We start from the raw sequence: 23,417 nt of genomic DNA, 5'->3' as shown, positions 1-23,417 counted from the left end.
CTGCTTCCCTTCCTCTCTCTGCCTGCCTTTCTGCCTACTTGTAATCTCTTTCAAATAAATAATCTATAAAAAAAAAATTCTTGGATATACAGAACAATAGATAGATATTCAGAGATAGCAGCTGGGGGGGTGGGTAAAAGCTGGTCAGTGAAGGAACTCATCAAGGAAGAGGATATAGCCTAAGAAGAGATCCAAGAAGAGCCAAGGACAGAGCCCCAAGAAACACCAGCATCCAAGAAGTGACTTGTGCCCACAGAGGACAATATTATGAGCAAGTCTCTGGGGCTGGGTTGCCTGGGTTGGGATCCCACCTCCACAACTTAGTAGCTGTGTGACCCGTGCAAGTGACTATGCCTCGCTGTGCTTCCATTTCATCTATAAAATGGGGTGGTGATGACATATAACTCGTTGATTCATTGTAGGATTAAATTAATGCACGTTAAGCACTTCAAGCAGTCTATTTAAGTAGACGGTATAAGCGCATTTAATAGCATTATTTCTTCACTGGTGTCAGAAAAGGAACAAAAGGGAAAGGACAGCCTATGACACGGTCAGGCCTCTCAGTGCCTCTTGATGGTTCAGTTGAGAGTCTGTGAGGAGAGGTAAAGGGGAGCCCCAGTGGGAGCCCAATCACAGCTGGGATGGGAAGGAGTGGATCATGCCAGGTGGTGAGGATGCCACCATCTCCTGGGAGGGCAGGGACGGAGTCTGCCTTACTCGCTGCATGCCCCAGTGGCCAGAGCGGTGCCCAGTGGTGTGTGAGCTCCTTGGGGGTAGAAGAGTCCTCCGTAAAGATTTGCTTAATGAGGATATATTTGCTGAAGGTCCTGCCTCTCAGCTAGCATGAAGAGGCTGCTGGGACCAGGGAACCCAGTGGTGGCTGCAGTTTGGGGAGCAGGTTTCTTGAGGGCATCTCCCAACTCTCTTGACTCTGGGACACCTAGTTGTTTCCGTGAGTGAGCTGAAGGATGGAATCTCATGGGCCTTCTCCCTTCCAGACTCTGTAATTCATGAGACCCTGTCCTATTCTGCATGTCATAAAAACTTGGAATTTTAGACAGGTGACAGAACAGGAACATAGCGTAGACAATTGGCACATGCTTGCAACACCTTCCCTATGACCTTTCGGAATGCCAGCATTCTGTTTCTAAAGGGGATGTTCCTTCTTTGAGCTGAGCTCATGATAGTTTTGCTAAGGCATTTCTTTACTCACTAGATCAGGGTAGTATTTAGGGCTATAATATAGTTTAAAAAGCTATAATGAATTCACTCTTTAGTCTAATGCTCATAAGAGAACATGGAGAGCAGTAAATCATGGTAGCTTAAAGTCACAGGCTTTTGATATGGCTGGTTCCTAGTTTACAGGCTGTGTAACCTTGGACAAGCTAGGTCAGCCACTCAGAACTTCAGCATCCTCATTTGTAGAATAAGAGCAGTATTTGTACCAGCATGTAAGGCTGAGAGGATTAAAAAGGATAAGCAGCATCCCTCTCATAAGTACATGCCCGTTACACGGAAGCGGCAGTGATTTTAAGAACTTTAAGTATTATTATTAAAATCATTATTTTAAGTATTATTATTAAATTACTAAAATCATGCAAAGAGGAGAAGAAATCGGTTCATAAGTGGCCCTGCGGTAGGATCAGGATAGTTTGGAGCTACCTGCTCATTTATATCAAGACTTTTTATGTAAACTCCTGGCCATGGGTTTCAATCCCATTATTAAAATGGAATGAAATAACGAAGATCCTATTCTAGGACTATCAATAGATGCTTTTACTTTTTATTAATACTTTTTATCAATAGATACAAAAGGAGAGAATACGGGTGAAATGAGGCTCACTCTTGAATACCGTGTAATAATTGGTTTCAGGATGGATGACCTGTTCAGTGGAGTAAGGTAAGAAAGCAGAGGATAATGCAGCCTGTGTGACTCGTGGCAGTTCTCTGCAGCCCGTTTAGCTAGAAATGGCATCTGCATATTGAAGTCAAATGTTTCCTCTCGTTGCATTTAAAACAGTAAGTAGCCAGGGGCACCTGGGTAGCTCAGTCCTTAAGCTCCTGCCTTCCGCTCAGGTCAGGATCCCAGGTTCCTGGGATGGAGCCAAGTATCAGGCGGAAGCCTGCTTCTCCCTCTCCCACTTGTCCTGCTTGTGTTCCCTCTCTCACTGTGTCTCTCTCTGTCAAAAAAAATAACAGATAACTTTTCTTAAAAAAAATAAATAAATAAAACAGTAAATAACCATAAGAAAGAATGAAATCTTTCCATTTGTGACAACAGAGATGGACCCAAGGGAATGGAGCTAAGGAAACTAAGTCAGACAGGGAAAGACAAATACCTGTCATCTTACTTAGATGTAGAATTAAAACAACAAGTGCCACAAACCAAACTCATATATACAGAGAACAAATTGGTGGTTTGCCAGAGGTGTGGGTTATTGGGTGGGGAAAATGGGTTAAGAGGGTCCAAAGGTACAAACCTCCAATTACAAAATAATCAAGTCAAGGAGATGTGATGTACAGCATGGTGATAACAGCTAGTAATACTGTATTGTGTATTTGAAAGTTACAGAGAGAGTAGATTGTAACAGTCCTCATCACAAGAAAAAAATTTGTGTAACTATATCTAGACTTATTGCAGCCATCATTTTTCAATATAAACAAGTATTGAATCATGTTGTTTGAAATGAATCTGTCAGATTATACCTCAATTTTAAAAAAGGAATGTGGTGTCACAGAGAGTGGAACAGCAAAACATTTTCAAAATTTTTAATGAATTTATTCTTTGTACAGAAAGGTAGTTTAAATTAAGTATGTCATGTGGAATTGAGCACTTGTCAAAACTTCCATATTCACATTGGGAATATTTACATGCTATTTATTAGCATGAACTGTCAGTTAAATGGAATCAAAATAAAGAAAAAACATTTTTTAAAAAAAGGTAAACAATTCTAAGAAGTCTAGAATTCTGAGTATATAGGGAATTTTTAGTTGATGAATCTGAGAATAAGCATTTTTTGCAAACCGTGGGGAAGACATTCTGCAAACAATAGAAGGATGGCCAGAGCACTAGGAGCTGACAGTTTAGAGAAGTGTATATATATACAACAGACTTAATTGCAAGACAGAACATGCTATCTTACTTTTCCTATACTTGCTCCAACCCCTCTGGCCCCCATGCCTAGCATAGTTCCTGGCAAAAATGCACAGGCATAGAGTAACTGTTTATAGGAAGAATTAGCACCATTACAGAGATATGAATAAAATACTTTGGGAGAGGGCGCCTGGGTGGCTCAGTGGGTTAAGCCGCTGCCTTCGGCTCAGGTCATGATCTCAGGGTCCTGGGATCGAGTCCCGCATCGGGCTCTCTGCTCAGCAGGGAGCCTGCTTCCTCCTCTCTCTCTCTCTGCCTGCCTCTGCCTACTTGTGATCTCTCTCTGTCAAATAAATAAATAAAATCTTAAAAAAAAAAAATACTTTGGGAGAGCAGCAAGGACCAAGGAATGGTAAAAAGACTGGACTTCCAAAGATGGTAGCATAGAAATGGGTTAAGTTAGCCTTGTATCTCCCAATCATAGCATCCACTATACTACTCTTTAATTACTTATGCTATTTTCCCCCACAAGGCCCAGCCTCCCCAAGAGCAGATGCCATGTCTGTCGTGTTTATTGGTGTCCGGCATGGTACACGGGACATAGTAGATACTCAATATACTCATTAAGTATTTGTTGAAAGAAGGAGCGTCATCAGATTTATTTGTCAGGTCTTCTCCCTGCCCCAGTTGCAAGTTAGCAGCAACTCAAACCTGCTTTAACAAAATAAAGGCATTTGGGAGTTTATGTATATGGACTCTTCATAGGGCTTCAAGTATGGCTGGATCTAGGAATGTAAGGTCCTCAGGAATCTATCATCATCGGGGTTTTTTTTAAGATTTTATTTATTTATTTGAGAGAGTGTCCACACACACATAACGCGCGTGAGTGGGGGATAGGGGAGAGGCGGAGGGAGGGGGACAAGAGACTCACACTGTGAGCCCCAGCCTGTCCTGGGGCTCCATCTCAGGACCTTGAACTGAAACCAAGAGTCAGGCACTTAACTAGCTGAACCACCCAGGCAACCCTTATCTTCATCTTTCTTTTGTATTATCTTCATTCTCAGGTAAGCTCTCCTGATAATGTGGCAAAGGCATCTGACTCATGTCTTTACAGTTTACAATTCCAACAAAAAGATTGTGTCTCTTTTCCTGATAGTTTCAGGGAATAACTCCATCAAGTAGGGCTCTGGTTGGCCTGGCTTAGTCATATACCCATCTTTGAACAAATCACTGAGACCAGGCCTGAAGTCAGAGGAGGAGCAGCTCCATGAATTCTATATAGATCAAGATGGAGAAAGCTGATTTCAACTAAGAGACATTGGACAGTCAAAGCAAACAAACAAAATGCCCTATGTATTCACACCCCAAGGACACAGGACAATAGTGTAGAGATAGGAACAGGCAGAGGATAGGTAATGGTACAAAACATAGTAGGGTTGAAACATCAGACAGGTGAGTGGCGGGCAACAGTGGGAATTAATGCTGAAGATGGAAATTTAGATCAGATGGTGCCAGGCTTGAAGACCAAAAAAAGAAGGTTTAGATTCATTCTGTAGACAATTGCGATACAATGTGAGGAGAAGGGGAGGGGGGGTATAATCCAAGATGTATTTAGGGCTTCTCCAGAAGCCACCTTTAGGGGCCTCTCTTTCCCCCTCTGCATCCCTCCTAAACCGAGAGCTACCGGTGGAAACATGCCAAGCAGGACATGGAGTTCAAGAGACTCTCCTGGAGCCACATCATATCTAGAAAGACTTCTGAGCACCTGTAACTTGCTGGCTTCTGCATCCTCAACACTGAGTCCCCAGCGTGGATAAGTCATGGCCTTTGCTTTAAGGAGCTCACCACTGGGAAGATTGGTCTTGGACAAAGTACTAGAAATACACCCACATACACATATATGAAGTATACACACATATATGTCTATGTATGGGACTGGACTGTATAGGCAAAAAGGGCTATTTGATTCCTCACAGGGAGTCAGGGAAGGCTGCAGAGCAGAGGAAATATGTGTTACTCTTCTTCTAGGAAAGGCTTGTACTCAGGGCACAAGCCCTTTCAGGGCAATCACGGATTCTTCCTGGTCCAGCTTTGGGCTTCTTCCTTCCTTGTGGTTTGAAGAAGAATGTAGAGCTTCCTTTCTCCAGGATTCCTGTGTTCTGCTTCCTGGAATTCAGCTCCTCCACAACTCAGGGAACAGCACTCTCGCGGCAGGAGCCGTCCCAGCAGTAAACAAGTTACCGAGGTTGTAACTACACAATGAGCCTCGGGCTTCCATCTTTGCATACAGTCTCCAGTCTCATCCTTATCATCCTCTTAGGAGGTCATGCTATCATTCCCATTTTACTGAAGAGGAGATTGAGGCTGATAGCTGGGTGGCCTGCCTTGGGACCAGGCACAAGGAAGCAGCAGGCGGGGGTGAACATGGTCCACTTGGCCTGGTGCCATGGTCTCCACGGTGCTCTCTGATCCCTCTGGATGCTCCTCCCTGCTTCCACGTGGGTCACGGGGACAGCCCCAGTTCAGGTAGGTTACAGAGATGGCAATCCATAGTAGTGGACTGGTAGTATGGAGCGGACGCCTCAGCTGTGACGCAAGACTGCACCAGGGGTGCGGAGAGGGACGCTGAACCCCTGGGACAGTTCTCAACCTAAATGTGCATAAGAATCTGTGGGGAGTTCTCTAAAAATGCAGATCCCTGGGCCCCACTCAGAGAGTCTGGGTGAGACCTTGGAATCTGCATTGGAACAAACAGCCTGCTGCTACCACTAGAAGTGCTGAGGCCGGTGCTGCACATGTGCTGCCTGGGCAGGGGTGTGTGTGTGTGTGTGTATGTGTGTGTGTGTGTGTGGTGACAGGTGTACTTGCCTGCACACCCACAGTTCAGGGGTTGTCTTAGGAAAGCTCTGCGGAGGGCAGGTGTCACTGGGCACTGCACGTAGTTTACTTTCGAGTGGCTTTGTCCAGGTTTTCATTGTCTTCTGCGGATCCTACTATTCACATCCAGCCCTTACAGTTAGGTGACCAGATACCCACTCTAAAGGATCATCTTTCTGTGGAAATTGCTCAGCATATTTAAAAAAAAAAAAAAAAAGCTTTTTGGCATGAAGACATGCGTCTCTTTTTTCTGGACCTGGGAACAGCAGTAGGAATTGTTCAGGCCTTTTCCCAAATATAATCCCTGACCAATTGGAGGCTGAGAATCCTCTCTGCCAGCGGCCTCCTGGGACTCTGGGTGGCCTGCCAGTTGGTCAGAGGCACCGAGCACCCCCACAGTGAAGATGTGGGAAAGATGGTCTCTGTCCTTGAGGACGTAAGATCTAGCGGCAGAGACAGAACAGATCCATGTGAAAGAGTCAGGCGCACAAATAGAATAAAAATAAAGCAGATGCAAGTCCTTGCAGCAGGGAGACTCCCAGTGCGGACGGGAGCTCAGTCTCAAGGTCCAGCATTAAGTCAGGGAGAAACAGGGATAAGCTGGATGTGAGGTGCTAGGTGAGCCATCCGAACAGCCTTGCTGGAGGAGCTCACGTTGCCTCCTCCACCGGGTCTCATGGAGCACTTGCCATAGGCACTGCTGCTGGGGAGCACTCTGGAGGAACATGGTGCTGATTGTGCAGGAGGTCTGGTGTCAGGGAACCAGGAGCATCACAGAGCAGGCCTCCTCAAGAAAGTGATGTTTTTCATCAGATTCCTAAAGGCAGCCCTGCCTCTAACCCTAGCCTGTGGCCTGTCCACCTGCTCTTTCCATGCTGGCTTGTATATACCTGTGTGCGGACACCTCAGACCCCAAGTTCAGACTGCATCTACACACCACATCCCTTGCCCCTCAGCCAGCCTTCAGGCCTAGTGTCAGGATCTACCCACAGGAGGACTGGTGCAGATGAAAGACTCTTGCAGGCCCAAAAGTGGGCTTGAACTGTTAGATGGGGGATTTGGGGGTCCTGGGTCTACAGGGATGAGTGATCTGGAAGTGGGCACACAACCACGGGGCAGACACTTTCCTCCACCCCAACGTGGGCCTTCTAAAACCTAGGGCCCGGGGCAGGGATCCTGATGGCAGAGTCTGAGGGCAGTTTTGCCTAAAGGATAAGTAGGAAGTTAGCTAAATCAAGGTCATGCATGGGGGAAAATCTTCCTGTAGAAGCCCCCTGAAATGAGACAAGACCTTGGTCATCTCCCTAAAAGCAGAGTAGGGGAGAGACGAGGTGGGGTTGGAGAACGGATGGGGGCCTGGTGGCCAACGTGAAGATTTGACTTTACCAAGGACATGGGCAGGACGTGGTGGGGCCAGGGAAAGATGATCAGGAACGGAACGAGAACATTCCTTCCAAACTGAGCATGTGTGATGTCAACTAGGTGTTTGATGTGAGGAGAGCAGGCTGTTCAGTGTGGCTAGGCCTCAGCGTCTGATACAGGCAAGGGAGGAGGGAGGAGCATCAGGAGAGGAGCATTTGTGGAGGACTTGTAGGTATGAACTGGGCGTTGGGCCTCGGGGGGAGCACAGAGCCTCTGGAGGAACTCTGACGGGACTGGGCTGGGGGCCACATTCTGTCTTTATTCTGTGCTGAGCATTCAGTTAACACAAAATAATCTTTCAACGTGTTCACTATGCTTGAGTCATAGTACTTTCTATGTATGTGATTTTTGTGTTTTAATGTGTGAATTCAGTGTCCTGAAGTTCTTTCTGGATTGGCAACCCATCCTTTTTTCCACTTAGTAAATATGACCACCGTTTATGCTTTGGGACCACATTTTTCAAGCGTTGCCAAATCCTCATGGGGTTTTTTGGTGACATTTATTTTTCATAATTAGTGATGAAATTCTGATCACTTAATGCCCATGAAATCATGAATACATTAGGCCACAATAAAAATTATCCCTGATGTCTGTAAGCAGATGGGTGTGTGTGTGTGTGTGTGTCTGTGTGTGTGTGTGTCTGTGTGTGTTTATGATAACAGTGCTTACATAATCCCAACAACCAGTCCCTGGGGACTCACACACAGAGATGGAACTGCTGGTTTAAATTAGGTTTCCATGTGAAATATCGTATCGCTATTTTTTTCCTAGCATTGTGGGAAAGTATATGGAAAATGATTTGACTGATAGGAAATAAATCTGGATGCATGATCAGGACTGAGGCACAAACCACGTGGCGGTCTGCGCCTGCTCATACAGCAGGCTGTCCAGAAGAAGACGAAAAAATCCTATCAGGACACTAGACTAGTAAGTCACCATTTCAGAATAGCCTGAAAGAGCAATGACTTTCCAGAGCTGCTGATTTGCTGTGGATTTCAATTTTAAAAAAAGGAACTAAAGCCATACGAAGAATATAGCCAGAGGTCTCAAGAATTAATGCACTGGCTGTTGGGGAACCGTTTTAACTTTTAGGGAATTCATTTTTATTCATAAGGAGATGGGTTTGAATTTCTAGCTCAAGGAGTCAGTAATTTCATGATTCTAAATGTTTGCTCATGGCTTCCCTCAGCAGGCTAGGGCTCATCAAAAGCAAATCACACAGAAGGAAGAACCACACCAGAGCACCAAAGACACCAGTCTTTACTGACCCAACAGTTTCTTGCTCTAGAGAGCAAGGGTTTCACAAGATGACTTTCAACTGGGTAACCAGGTGATAAGGGGACAAGGCATGCAGACAGTGAGCAAAGGATTGCTCATCGCTGGAGGAGAGTGGGCAGCTCTGGGAATTCCCAGAAGGTACCAGGATGCTCAAAACAGCCCTGGAAATCAGAACAAATGGTTTTCTTAGGTTATCTTCTTCCCAAGAGGCTCTGAATTCCTTGTAGGGTGATCTGCACCAGGGCTGGTCCTAGGAGTCTGATTCCAGATCTGTTCTCCTGAAGTTGCAAGTAGAGAGCAGAGGTGCGTGCTCCCCTGTTTCCCTGTTGTTTCTGCATAGGGCAAGGGAAGGGGTTCTGCTTTTTTCATCGCTTTTATTGTATTTCGGGACTCTTCTTGGCATCTTCTACTTTTATTCCAACTCTGTGTTCAGAGGTGCTGCTCTTAATGGAGTGCTTAGAAAAACCTAATCAGCACCAAGTTTAAAAGAAACTGTCACTCCTTATCAGATAAAAGAGCACTCCACAGGAGGTACTTACTTTGACATCAACAAGAATTGGGATCTCAGAAAATCACTACTCCCCTGAACCATAGATTCTTAATCTGGAAAAATGGGTCTGGACTGCCCTCTGTGGTTGCTGCCAGCTCTCAGTGCCATCCGTTCCTGTCATTCCATCGAGGGAGACGGGCAGGAGGTGCAGTATACCATAGACCTTAAACTTGTTTTTTCTGCAGGTGCCATGGGTGACCATGAACTCTGTGTTCAGGCCTCACTCTCCCTCAGGCGAGGGAAACGAGCTGACCCCAGGTTTCAGCACTGTTGCTGAACCGGTATAATTCCTGGGCGATGTGGGGTCAAGACCAAGGCTTTGGTTTGTTAACAGCTGGGTTTATCAACCCAGACGTCAGTCAGGATGGAACAGGTGACTTAAATGACCACTAGAGTCCAAGCACCAAAGTATAAATAGCAGCAAAGTAACCTTAGAGATTAGGCAAAATATGGGGGGGAGGGGTGCTGCATATCATCAAAGGGGGACTTGGTAGCAGGTTATTATTAAATAGTATACTCTAGTCTGTATAGTAGAAAAAGCTAATCACATTACAATAATGTTCCTCCCACAGCTCATGTACGCACACTAGGCATTTAGGGAGCAGTTAATTGTGACTCCCCTGGGTCAAACACTGAATTTCAAATTTAGGCTTTACTGCTCTGAGTGAAAATCTCTTAGGTGTTCTGTCTTTCAGTTTATTCATCTATAAAATGAGAATAATAATAACCCCTGACTCTCAGGATTGTTGTGAGAGGTGAGTTAACATACGTAAAGTACTTGGAGTAATGCCTGACACATAGTAAGTGCTGTATAAGTGTTTGTTCTTCTAATATTAGTCAGGTGAGGGGCATAATTGGTAATGCATTTGTGAGAGATAGTTTACATATGTATATTTTTGCATTTTTTAAATTTGGTATTCTGCATTTTACTTCTGGATAAATACCCTTTAACTGATGGATTGAGAGTATTGACTGCATTTAATCTTGCTACCCATCAATATAATTAAATTATATTAATTAATTAAATATACATATATATTTATAACTAAATATAGTCAACTATATTTAAATGTATTTAAATCAATATTAGGGGCGCCTAGGTGGCTCAGTCAGGTAAGCATCTGCCTTTGGCTCAGGTCATGATCCCAGGATCCTGGAATTGAGCCCCGCATCGGGCTCTGTGGGAGCCTGCTTCTCCCTCTCCCTGCAACTCCCCCTGCTTGTACTCCCTCTCTCTCTCTCTCTGTCAAATAAACAAATAAAATATTTTTTTAAGAAATAAATAAATATCCTTAGGCCTTATTTTCTTATAGTCTCATTGAATTTTATAGATCAAGAGGGAGCTTTACGAATTGCCTTTCTGCCTCCTTAAAGATGGAAGATGACAAATATGGATTTTCCCAGAATCCCATAACAAAGCAGTGATGGAGCCTAGAGCTTCACCTCAGAACCCTTAGCTGGGGGGGGGGGGAAGCTTGCATTTCCTAATACTTAACTGATTTAAAAAAGAAAAAAAGATGGGGCACCTGGGCGGCTCAGTCAAGTCCTTACTCAGTGGGGAGTCTGCTTCTCCCTCTACTCATCCCCCTGCTTGGGGTCTCTCTCTGTCTCTCTCAAATAAATAAAATCTTAAAAAAAAAAAAGTTTTCCTGTGAAAAAAACATTCATTGAGTTTGCAGGACATGGGTTCAGTGGATGCCCCTCTTTGCATTTTCCAGGTGAGCTCTTGGGTGACGTGGCTGATCCTCACGGCGGGCTCCATGGAGGAGAAGCGGGAAGTCTTCTCCTATTTGGTGCATGTGGCCAAATGCTGCTGGAACATGGGCAACTACAATGCTGTCATGGAGTTCTTGGCTGGCCTCAGGTATGGAAGTGGGGAATACAGTTATCTGGACAGCAGCCGAATGGCACTGTAATTAATTGCCCTGGAAACCACATTTATCCAAACCAGGCAATTGGTAGTGATTGTTTGGGGGAAATATGTTATTCTCTGCTAACACCACAAACCTTGTCCCTTAAATGCAGCAGCAGAATTCAGCCCCTGTGGCCAGTCACGATCCTAATTAGCTACGTCTGCTCTGGGCCCATGCTGTTGGCCACACTGGGTAAATCACCTGGCTGCACAACTAACATCAACCCCATTGGTGACCCCCACTTGCCCTCTGTGCCCTGTAAACCCCACTATAAACAGTCTCTTCCCAGCTCTTCCTGATGAACTGCCTCGGCACTCTAGGCTCCCAGCCATGACCGGGAATGGCTGGCACTGATAACAAGGATTCAGTAATGTTAGCTGTTGTTTTAATTGCATACTTACCATGGATCAAGCACTGGATTGTGCATTTCCTATGCATTAAATCTTTTAATTCTCAGAACAATTTCTTGGTCAATGCTATTATTATTCCCACATCACATAAAAAAAGAAACTAAAGTTAGGAGAAGTTAAGTCATTCACCCAAGGCCACCTAGCATGGCTGGGATAGGAATGCAGACAGCCTTGATTTGGAAGCCCTTGCCCTTAACCTCTCCTATGCTGCTTATATGCTTTCTCCCACAAGCTAGTAATAAGATCATCATTTTATCAATAAATCACTGCCTTATTCCCTTTCAGCCTCAGTTACCTGGTGTAAAGTAACTGCCCCTCACTCTTGTGGGGGACAATGTGGTGTGGCGCAGAAGGGTATAAGTTGTTGGGTCAGAATAACAAAGAGTCAAATCTTGGCACTCCCGTGGTGTATATAGCTGCATGATCTGAGCCAGTTTCTTGACCTCAGTGAGCCCTAGTTTATTCATCTGTAAAATGGGGATGATAATAATAAAAAGCACCTACTTCCTCACGCGGGATTTAGTGAGATAGTATGAAGTGTTTTGCACGTGTGTTTGGCAGAGTAAGGCTCCAAAAAGTGAACCTGCTGTTGTTAGTGTCCAAGATTCACCTTCCCAGTGAGGGTTCTCACTATAAATAGATCTTGCTTCATAACATTATTGAGATTTTTCTTTGATTCTCCAGATCCCTGCAAAGGGATTCTGGGTTGGGAGAGAAATTCTCAGAGCTGGAATTTTTTTTTGTCCTTTTGAACTTTCTTAACTAAGAATAAACTCAAACGGCCGTGTCACTGGCACTTAAAATGGTCATACAGATGTATCAGGCATGGCTCAAAAGAAGGAAAAAATGGAAAGAATACTGGGAGAACAGGAGATAATTTGGACAATTGGATTCTCTTTGTGATAAATTTTCTAAAAAGAACCTGTGTTACTTTTCTTTTTAATACAAGGATGATCATATTATGATAAAATAATTCTATTTTAATGATGCTTATCCTCTGTGATTGGCAAGTCTGTGTTGGCTCTTGGCTGGGGACCTCTCTTCCTCTGTTCTGGACATGACTATCCTCACAGCAGGGCAGCTGGCTTGCTCCAAAGTGAACAACAAGAAAACAAGACAAAAGCTGCAGTGCCTTTTATGACCTAGCCTCAGACATCACACACTGTCACTTCTACCATATTATACTGGTCACATAAGACAGAGGCCTGGTTGATTGTGGGCGGGGTCTATACTACACCAGGAACAGGGGATCGCTGGAGGAAACAATTAGAAGTAAAAAGATTTACATAGAACAATATTTACTCAATCACAGTGTCAATTTAAAATAACCCCAGTGAACATCAGTGGGGAAATAATATGATGCATCCTTACAGTGGAATATTATGTGGCCACCAAAAATATGTTTAATATATGTTTAATATAATTGGAAAACAAGCAATATATAATGCATAAAAATATCTGGGAACAAGTCTGTCTTTACTTAATGACCTCTGCAATATTTATACAATGTTTTAAAAATATTTAGACCAGAGATCTACAAATGGAATTAATACTGGAAGGAAATGTTTCTAATGTTGTCTGTGGATGGTAGCACTGTGGGTGGATTTTCCTTATTTTCCAGATTTTTTTACAATGAGCATCTAGGGCCTTTATAAACATAAAAAGAAATAAAAGTTTTAAAAGAGCGTCAGTTCTCAATCTAACAAAAAAATCATTGATCTGATCTTGCTGAACTTTGTCCTTTGCCCCCAGATGTACCATGATGACCCCATTATGCATGGAAAGAAGGGTGATCCAAAAATGAGAATCATGTATTCACTTTATTTATATTTCCATTTCATTCCCCCAAAAAGGATTCTCCCCAAATTGTAAGATATCAGTGGTAGCTGGACTCAGTGGGGTGAACAATTTTATTTTTCTGACCTCACTGTTTTTCAGACCTACAAGATGAGCTCTTCCTTCCCCAGCTCTGGGCTCTACCTGGAGAGGTCTTGTAGCTTTTGCAGTCACAGATATGTTCAGAAGCTTGTCTCCTTCTCCCGTGCTCACGAGCATGAGTAAATCTCAGAAACATATAGCTGTGCAAGAAAAAAGACTATTTTCTTTCATTGTAACACAATGGTGTTACAGTGCGATACCATTTCTATAAGGTTTAAAAGCACACAGACAGTTCTCAAGCTGCTTAGTGATATGTACATATATTGGGGAACTATAAAGAATTGTAAGTGCATGAGAATGCTGAAGTACATTTGTTGTCCCCTTTGGTGAGGGCAGGAGGAGTGTGTGCTCATAGAGGAACCCACTCGGGCCTGAGCCACAATATTAATGTTTTATTTTTTAATATTAATGTTATTGAATATTATTTAATATTAATGTTTTATTAATATTGAGAGATTGGTGTCTGGGCATTTGTCGAATTGTACTTCTCTATGTCCTTTGAATGTCTTATAGATGATAAAGGTATTTTTAAATCCAGTCTGATATAAATCAAAATTTCAACCTCTCATTTGATTTAATGACCCCACATTTCACAGCTCAGTCTCAGAAACCTGCAGTAAAATGGGAGAACAGGTTTATCTTTATTCCCTCCAACTCAGGATCCCTACAGAAATAGTGGGCAGGAGAAGAAAGAGGGAGGGAGTTGGGATAAAGGGAGCAAAGTCTCATTTGACTGGCACACTTGTCATCTGGCCTAGGGGCTCCCTGGAGATGGATACGGTGTGGTCTGAGGGTTCCTTCCTAGTTACTCCTTCTCCATTCCCCCACCTGATGCCCTGTAGGCACCTCCCACTGCCCCATTAGCTGGCAAGGAGCAGGGCCCCCTTAGTCCTCAGGATCAAGCTCTGGAGGCCCTGCCCTCATGGACTCTGCTAGGATACCCTCCTTTGGCAGGCAGGCCTTTCTAGATGGCTCAGGTGCAGCTGGGCCTCATGGTGTCCCTTCCTAACTCATAGGAAATGCTCAGTGCTTTGCCTGCCCAGACTCTGCACATGCAAGACAGGCTCACTGGAAGCTTCAGGCAGCTCTAGGAAGCCTGTTGTCTTTAGACTTTCCCGGTCACACACACCAGGCTATGCATCAACAAACTCAGGACATAGGTCAGCCTCTCCATGGAGTTCACGTGAAGCCCTCTGCCCTGGGGGTGATCCTCCTGCCTTCACATAGAGCACACTCTGACAGCTCTGTCCAGAGAGATATCCCCTACCCAGATGCTCAGACCCAGTTCCTCTGCACAGGCTGAGGGATGGGCATAGACCAGATGGCAGAGCAGGTGGGTACCCTTGTGACGACCTGGTCCCTTTCTTTAGGAGGTGGGGTACAATGTCACCTATTGCTCTCAGCAGCAATTTCATCATAGGAAAAGTGCCCTTTAACATCCTGTTATGCAAATAGTATTTTAAGATAATGTCCCTCAGGATGGACCAGTGGCTTAATGTCAAAGCTGGATTTAGTAAAAGCAATTGTGTAAAAGAGGCCAAAACAGGGTTTCTGTATTTCACTGAGGGACCGGCCTAATCCAAGGACAGCATTTAAAAGATCAAGAGGAGTGGATGAACCATGTTTTGTGCAGACAATCCTCCATGAATATCTGTACAAACCGTATTACCCACTAAGATTCCCTCTTGGCTACAGCTGCCAGAAAAGCACAAACCTAGGTTCAGCTCCCACCTTCCAAAATTAACTCCTTCCCCATGTGTTATTTGTATCTGCCCTATTTAATTTTGTGTTTTAGTTTCTAAAACTAATACGTCATTTGGAAAAGTAGGTAGAGATAGGAGTCCTAAGTAAATTATTAGAACATAAGGAAAACAAGCAAAAAGAATGGATCTCTATGGAATTTAGGCTATACACTGTGAATGATATTATTTCTCCTTTGGTCTAAAAAAAAAAAAAAATCATTTACTTGCAACAGGTCAAGAAAAGTTTTAAAAATGTGGCAGTTTATGGACCAGTCTGACCTGGAGACCATGAGGAGCCTGAAGGACGCCATGGCTCAGCACGAATCTTCCTGCGAGTACAGGAAGGTGGTCACGCGGGCCCTGCACATACCCGGCTGTAAGGTGGTTCCATTCTGTGGGGTGTTTCTGAAGGAGCTCTGTGAAGTACTGGACGGAGCCTCTGGCCTCATGAAGCTTTGCCCGAGGTACAATTCCCAAGAAGAAACTCTAGAGGTGAGGCCTTTCAAAATCTGAAGAGTCATTGTCACCGGAAGGGAGAGCCTGTTTATCAACGTTGCTGTTGTGTTGGGTAACAGGTCCTGTGAGGTTCCAGAGAAAAGAATGCCAGCTAGCACTGTTTGGGCTTCATCTTGTTAACTTAGTTAGAATGGGGCAGTGTGTAAGTACAAGTGGAAGTCAGTGTTGTTTTCTGATTTTTTTTTTAAGGATGTTGGGGTTTTCTTCTCTCAGTGGGTGGGAATGTCTGGATGCTGAGGATAAAGGGAGTCAAGTGAGGGACACCTGGCAGTTGCCTAATGTTCAGTCAGTCAAGCCTCAGCCTTGGGCTCAGGTCATGATCCCAGGGTCCTGGGATTGAGTCCCTGATCTGGCTTCCTGCTCAGCAGGGAGCCTGCTTTTCCCTCTGCCTGCTGCTCCCCCTGCTTGTGCACTCTCTCTCAATCTGACAATAAATGAAATATTTTTTTTTAAAGTCAGTATTAACTTTTTGGAATTAGAGGGCTAAAGCATGGCAGGAGATCAGGGCTGCCTTGCTTTCCCCCTTCGTGGGAGGGTGCTGGAAAAGCTGGGGCCTCATGGAAAGACGAGCTCCAGGCTCTGATCACAGTTGCCTCAGCTTGCCCAGCCCTGTGCCTCCTGGTTCCTGACTCTGAGAGGGGAGAGGACCGTGTGAACTTTGACTCAGGGTGTCGGGCGTTGGAGAGAAGGGGCTTTGAGAAACAGAAAAAAGATGTTTAGACATGAGAGAAGAGACTGAATTGGGGAGAACTTCACCAAGATTTTTTTTTTTCTAGTTTCAGAGGTAGAGTTTAGTGCATTGGACACCCAGTGCTCATTACATGAAGTGTCCTCCTTAAGGCCCATCACCCAGCGACTGCATCCCTCCACCCTCCTCCCCTTCCCATACCTGGCAGTTCCAAACCCAAATCTAGAGTCATTCTCACTTGGCAACAGCACCGCTACTGACCTCACACACACACTCACATACACCCCTAAAACTCAGCCTCTTCTGTCACCTGGAACCCAGAACTTCACCTGCTATCAGGGAGACTTAAGAGCCCCTGGGGGGTATGAGCCCCACTCCCAGCTTGCATTCCTCTGGCTTATGCAGGAAGATAAAGGTGCACTAAATGGAGGAGAAAGCTTATAGCAAGGCCCCCCCAAGCTGCACCCACACTGTCTCCCTCATGTCTTTGAAGCCAGGAAGGCCACATCCAGCAGCACAGCGGGAGCTCTTACCTCTAAGGGCAGGCATTTCCAGATCATGCATACAGACCATAAGAGCTTTAAAACCATCAGGAAGCCTCTGTGCTACTGTAGGGTATGAGGGAAGTAAAGCAAAATGTCATCCTTTCACAGTGTTTTCCTTGGGCCCCAGGAATTTCATCTGGTTCCATAGAATAATAGAGTTTTGTCATGGTTTTTCTCAATTTTCACTACCAGGATAAAACAACCTTACCCTTTTTCTGTAAAGTGGCTAATCTCCCTAGGGAACCTTGAAATAATATTGCTTTTTGTGTTGTAAATTTGAAATGGAGTGTTGATTCCTAGAGGGACTAAAGTTGTCTTAGTGAAAACAAGAGCGAATTCTAAACAGTTCATGTGGTGAAACGAAAAAATGTTTTTCCTGGAGGCTCTTTCTTTTTCTTTCAGTAAAATAGGCGCAAGTGCCATTATTTATGACTACTGCGACTTTATTTCCCTACTGAAGTTGGTTATTTAGAAATAGTACATGAAGTTGCAATAACATATTCTTGGTATGTTTTCCTATAGTTTGTAGCCGATTACAGCGGACAAGATAATTTCTTACAACGAGTGGGACATAATGGCTTAAAGAATTCAGAGAAGGAGTCCACTGTCAACAGCATCTTTCAGACCATCAGAAGCTGTAGCCGAAGTCTGGAGGCAGAGGATGAAGACAGCCCCAGCGAAGGCAACAGCTCTAGGAAAAATTCCTTGAGGGATAAAGCACGGTGGCAGTAAGTTTTATAAGAGATGCTCATTTTTTTCTTTTTCCTATGTCAGTTGGTTTTAGGCAGACTCCTAGCACAAACCCACCACCTTCGTCAGGAAGCCATACTTTATTTTCCAACTTAACCAATTCTAAACTAGGATTTACCTTTTTAAATTGGCTTCTTTGGGGGTGCCTGGGTGGCTCAGTGGTTGAGCCGCTGCCTTTGGCTCAGGTCATGATCTCAGGATCCTGGGATCAAGTCCCGCATCGGGCTCTCTGCTCAGCAGGGAGCCTGCTTCCTCCTCTCTCTCTCTCTCTGCCTGCCTCTCTGCCTACTTGTGATTTCTCTCTGTCAAATAAATAAATAAAATCTTTAAAAAAAAAATAAATAAAATAAATTTAAAAAAAAAAAGCTGTTAAATTGGCTTCTTTGTTCTAGAATTACTGCTCATAACTTTACTTCTTGCCATATGTTTATCTCTTTAAAAAGAACAAACTAGAGCTATCCTGTCCCTTCTAAAAATTCAGCAAGTTAAATTTTAGGATTAAAACAATGATATTCTATTTATTTCAGAGTTTATATAAAAACAGTTCTTATTAATCACTGGGCAGGGCACAGGGACAAGGATTGAAATATTTTTAAATCATATATACTGCTTTATTAGGGCTAGAGTGACACCCCGAAATCAGTATATTCAGCAGCTCCCCCAAACTTCTGGGTGATTGTAGATCAGGTGGTTCCCAGATCTCACTTCCAGAAGCACAGCTCTGCAAGGCAGCATCTGTAACTTTGTAATTGTTCCATTGCTCTAGTTGCTCTTGTATCCACAGGCATTGCTACTGATCTAGACATGTGTACCCACAGCCCAATGAAAAGTTCAGAAATCAGCAGTCTCGGGCCATGTGTTGTGCCTCTTCAAGGCCACACTCAAATGGCAGAGCCTGGTCCAGCTAGAAGATCCTCTAGAGCCATCCAAAACCACTAGGCCTACCAATTTCAGCATCTTTGCCACAAAAGATTTTATCTGTAGTCAGTACTCATGAGTCATACCTTGTAGTCATCTTGGAGTCTTCATACACACTTGTGTGCATTTATGAGACATTGTGGCTTGTTTTGCAAAGCCTTTCCCAGTTCTCTCTCTCTCTCTCTCTCTCTCTTTCTGTGTGTGTGTGTGTGTGTGTGTGTGTGTGTGTGTGTGTGAACCTACACTGGGAAGAGCAAGAGTGTTTTTAGAAAAGAATTTCAGTGAAGTTGGAGTACTGGATCCTGAGAATCTATTGTGAACAAAGAAATGAATGCCTTGTATCTGAGTCCCTAATGCTGTTAAGGAGGGAGATAAACCTATATTCCAGATTGGTCCAAAGGACCCAGATGCTCAAAGAATAACCCTACCACAGTGCCCTGCCCCTTAAGCTGAAATGTCTCACAAGTAGCTTCTACCAGTTGTTTTTTGGGTTGTTGTTTTTTTTAAGACTATCTCAAATCAAAGGTTATTTGAAAGTTTTCCGCACTGTTGGCTGACCTTAGTAGCAATCTATATACATAGAGAGGACCATCGACAAATAAACACATGTCTGCACAGAAAGCACCTTATGGCCATTTCCATCCTTAATCTACGTCTACCTCTATCTGGGATCTTTGTTCACAACAGATTCTGAGGATCCAGTGCTCTAATTCCACAGAAATTAGACTACGTAATCGTCACAACAGTTCCATTGGACTCAGGATCTTATACCTCCCAGGGCCAGGATTGAACTTCAGGCAGGCTGGCTCTGAATCATGATGAATCATGGTCCTATTAACTTTGTAGGAAGTAATGAGCAGCTTATTAAGAAAATACATAACCTGATTGATTAATAGCCCACCTGTCCCCTCATATAAGATTTTCATTAGGGAACATGAGAAAAATATTTATCTGTCAATTTATGGTTTCTTGCTGACCAACACTGCAGAATTTCTTCAGTGGGTGAGATACAAACTTTCCTTCTCTTTCATTCCTTGGTCCTCCTTTTGAGTCATATGACCTAAGTCTGACAAGGTAGTTTCTTTCCTGGTTTACATCTTTGATATTTGATGACATTATTTGGTTCCTACATAACCCTTTAAGTGCCACCTGACTCCCTTTTGTAAACCCACAGAGACTTGTCTCCTGAAAGAATCAGGCACAGAAGTGTGTGACATTCACCATATGGTCTAAGACATGAAGCTACTAGTTTTCTTCTTGAAATGAATTTATTTAATTACCAACAATTGTCAATATTATCTTGGGCATTTTCCTGGGAAGAATGCCTGGGCTTTTTTAAGATTTTTTTTATTTATTTTAGAGAGAGAGAGAGAGAGAAAGAGGAGGGGGAGGGGCAAAAGGAGAGGGAGAGAGAAAAAAAATCCTTAAGCAGACTCCCTGCTGAGCTTGGAGCCCAACTCAGGGCTCAAAATCATGACCTTGAGGTCACAACCTGAGCCAAAGCCAAGAGTCAGATGCCCAACCAACTGAGTCACCCAGGTACCCCTGGAGAAGAGTGCTTTTTTAATAGAAATGCTAATACCTAGCCTTCATTCTTCTTGGGGTCAAAAATAGAAACTGATCTTCAGAGAGATGGTGTCTCTCCCTCCCAGCTTACATCAGCTCTGAGCAATAAAAATGGGCTTCAGAAAAGACTCATAATTTTTCTCCCCAGACACAATCTTTTATAATGCCTGTATAATGCTTGTAATTTTTCACTGAAAAATATTTGATTTAGCTCAGAACTCAAATTAAATGGAATATTGGCAACACTCATTCTTGTGCTAATTTAAAATGAGGAGTTCTACGTCCAGATTCACATAGGTTATATTTCATGGGTACAGACACAAATTGAATTCTTTTTGCTCTTAAAAAAATTAATAAAAACATGGGGGTGCCTGGGTGGCTCAGTGGATTAAAACCTCTGCCTTCGGCTCAGGTCATGATCCCAGGGTCGAGGGATCGAGCCCCACATCGGGCTCTCTGCTCATCGGGGAGCCTGCTTCCCCCTCTCCCTCTGCCTGCTGCTCTACCTACTTGTGATCACTCTCTGTCAAATAAATAAATAAAATCTTTTAAAAAAATTAATAAAAACATGAAGCGTGACATGGAGAATGTGGAAATGGTCCCAGAGAAAGGAAATTAGATAAAAGGGTGTGGATGTGACTCTAAACAAAGCTCCTTTAAAGGAATAGTTGGGCCAGTTTAGCACAGGAAAAGGAAGGGGGGAAGGAAAGCAGGAGGGATGAAATCTTGGTCTTCTTGTATTTTATCAGAGAGGTGTACTTTACTGAGCCAGACTGGGTGCATAGCTGAGTGCTTTGCAGTATTGTCTTAGTTGAGCTTCACCTGTGAAATCAGCATTGTCTTTTTGCCATTTAAGATAAGTAAAGTGAGGCTCAGAGAGGTTGAGTGATTGACTAAGTCACACAGCAAATAGGTAGCAGAGCTAAATATGAAACCCAGGGTGACAATATAGGGCATGTTCCTAACTACCGCACTAAATGTATGAAACACAAACATAAGTATTATAGAAGAGGACATAGATAAGTATTGGTTTTCCATTGTTCCTTGTTGCAATTTCAGAGGAATAGAACTAGGCTAGACAAAAAGGATTTTCTTTTTGTTTCTTCACTTTTTATTGTGAAATGTAACGTTAAGAAAGGTGCCTAAGGGGCATCTATGTGGTTCATTTGGTTAAGTGCCTGACTCTTGATCTCAGCTCAGGTCCTGGTCTCAAGGTTGGTGAGTTCAACCCCCATGTTGGCCTCCATACTGGGCATGGAACCTACTTAAAAACTAATTAATTAATTACATAAAATCTCAAAGGAATAGGAGCCAATTGAAAGAGCTTCTGATGGCCAAACTGGAACAATATGAGCTATAAAGTAAAGTTGTATTAGATTATAAACCAAAGTATTAAATAAATAATCCATGAGTCCATATATAAGTGATAAACAAACAAATGGGAGAGAAGAGACAAATCTCCAATGTGGAAGAATTCCATATAACTTATATAGCTACTCCACCCTCTAGGAGGTAGAAAATAACTCCCTACATCTTAAATTTACAAAGAGGACAGTATGGGGGCACCTGGGTGGCTCAGTTGGTTGGGTGTCTGCCTTTGGCTCAGGTCATGGTCTCAGGGTCCTGGGATTGGGCCTCACATTGGGCTCCCTGCTTGGTGGGGAGTTTGCTTCTCCCTCTGTCTGCTGCTCCCCCTGCTCGTTCTCTCCCTTGCCCTGACAAATAAATAAAATCTAAAAAAAAAAAAAAAAGAATAACTTTACAGTGGGACACGACCAACACTACCTCAGCCAGCTCAACATCAAGAGGGATAAGTCATGTTAATAGTATGACCCATGGCTATGATGTTATGAGAATGACAGTTTACCTCTGGAGAATTCCTCCCTAGAACCCATAGCACAGTCTAATTATGAGAAGACTATCAGGCAAGTTCTAATTGAGAGACATTCTATAAAATACCTAACCAGTGTTCCTGAGAACAGTCAAGATCATTAGAAACAAGAGAAGTGTGAGAAATTGCCATATATAAGAGGACCCTTATAGAAATGTGACACCTAAATGTAATATGGTATCCTAGATGGAATCCTGAAAAAGAAAAAGGACATAGATTAAAAAAAAAAAAAAAAAACTAAGGAACTCTAAAGTATGGACTTCAATTAATAATAATGTATCACTATTGGTTTATGATTGTGTCAAATATGCCATTCCAGTGTAAGATATTAATAACAAGGAAAACTGAATGTGGGGTCTACTGTCTTTGAAATTTCTACATAAATCTAAAGGTATTTTAAAGTTAAAACTTTTTTAAAAAACTAATGTATTTGGAGAATTATCAAGTGAATACATGCATAACTACCACTCAGAGTGAAAACATTGCCAGCACCCATAAACTATTTGTTTTCCTTCTCAATGTTTTTTACCACCTTTCCCTCTATAGTAGTGAATTTTACAATACTACTTCCCACTTTTCTCTATAATTATATCACTATTATGCATTTCTAAATAATATAGTATAATTTTGCCCAGTTTTGAAATTTACATTTACACAAATGTAACCATGCAGTATTTATTTTTGTGTGTCTTGCTTAAGATATGTCCCTATTGTTGTGTTGCATTAACTATTACTACTCATTTTCATTGCTGTGCAATGCATTACATAATATAAATGCATCAAATTTTACTTGTAGGTTTTATTGTTGCCGGGCATTAAGATTGCTTCTAGAGTTTTCAGTGCGGCTTATCTGAAAAGGATATTCTGATTATCAGATTTGCGAGATCTCTTGTAGATTTCTTTTCTTTTTTAAGAATATCTGCTTATGTGAGGCAAGGAGGAAGAACCTGCAGAAAACATGAGTGGGATCTTGCTCAGGGACTGGGATCTAGACTGAGAGTCCAGGAAATCCAGTGCTACTGCTCATACTTTGCCAGGAGGCAGTAGTCTGCCCAGGTGCCAAGTTCCCAAGAGGATGGGAACATTCCTTCCCAGAGATGTATGGACCAGCTCCTTCTCAATTTTATGCACCACTTTGCAACAAATGTCTATGGACCAAACAGCAGAAACCTTGACCTTAATAAAAATTCTTCATGCTTTGAAAAAACATGAATCTCTCCTGGGCACATGCCTACAAGGTGGACATACAGGAGTGAGGCAGTGAGGTCTCCCTTGCCTCCCCCCCCTACCACATCCTTCCGGAGACCTAACACTCTACA

General features: G+C 43.2%; 1 protein-coding gene across 6 annotated transcripts in view; it reads left to right on the top strand.

The window, feature by feature from the left end:
- Positions 1-23,417, top strand: part of PLCE1 (phospholipase C epsilon 1) — a 325,242-nt gene that overhangs the window by 223,554 nt on the left and 78,271 nt on the right. For all 6 annotated transcript variants that reach the window (XM_045068712.1, XM_004749638.3, XM_004749637.3 and 3 more), the window contains 3 exons: positions 10,940-11,085; positions 15,458-15,716; positions 17,496-17,701. In XM_045068712.1, coding sequence (XP_044924647.1) covers positions 10,940-11,085; positions 15,458-15,716; positions 17,496-17,701 — 611 coding nt within the window. The remainder of the gene's footprint in view (positions 1-10,939; positions 11,086-15,457; positions 15,717-17,495; positions 17,702-23,417) is intronic.

Source organism: Mustela putorius, unplaced genomic scaffold (genome assembly GCF_011764305.1).
Source record: "Mustela putorius furo isolate JIRA1106 unplaced genomic scaffold, ASM1176430v1.1 tig00003909_pilon_pilon_pilon, whole genome shotgun sequence".
Taxonomy (NCBI): domain Eukaryota; kingdom Metazoa; phylum Chordata; class Mammalia; order Carnivora; family Mustelidae; genus Mustela; species Mustela putorius.
This window is presented reverse-complemented; position numbering and strand designations above follow the sequence as displayed.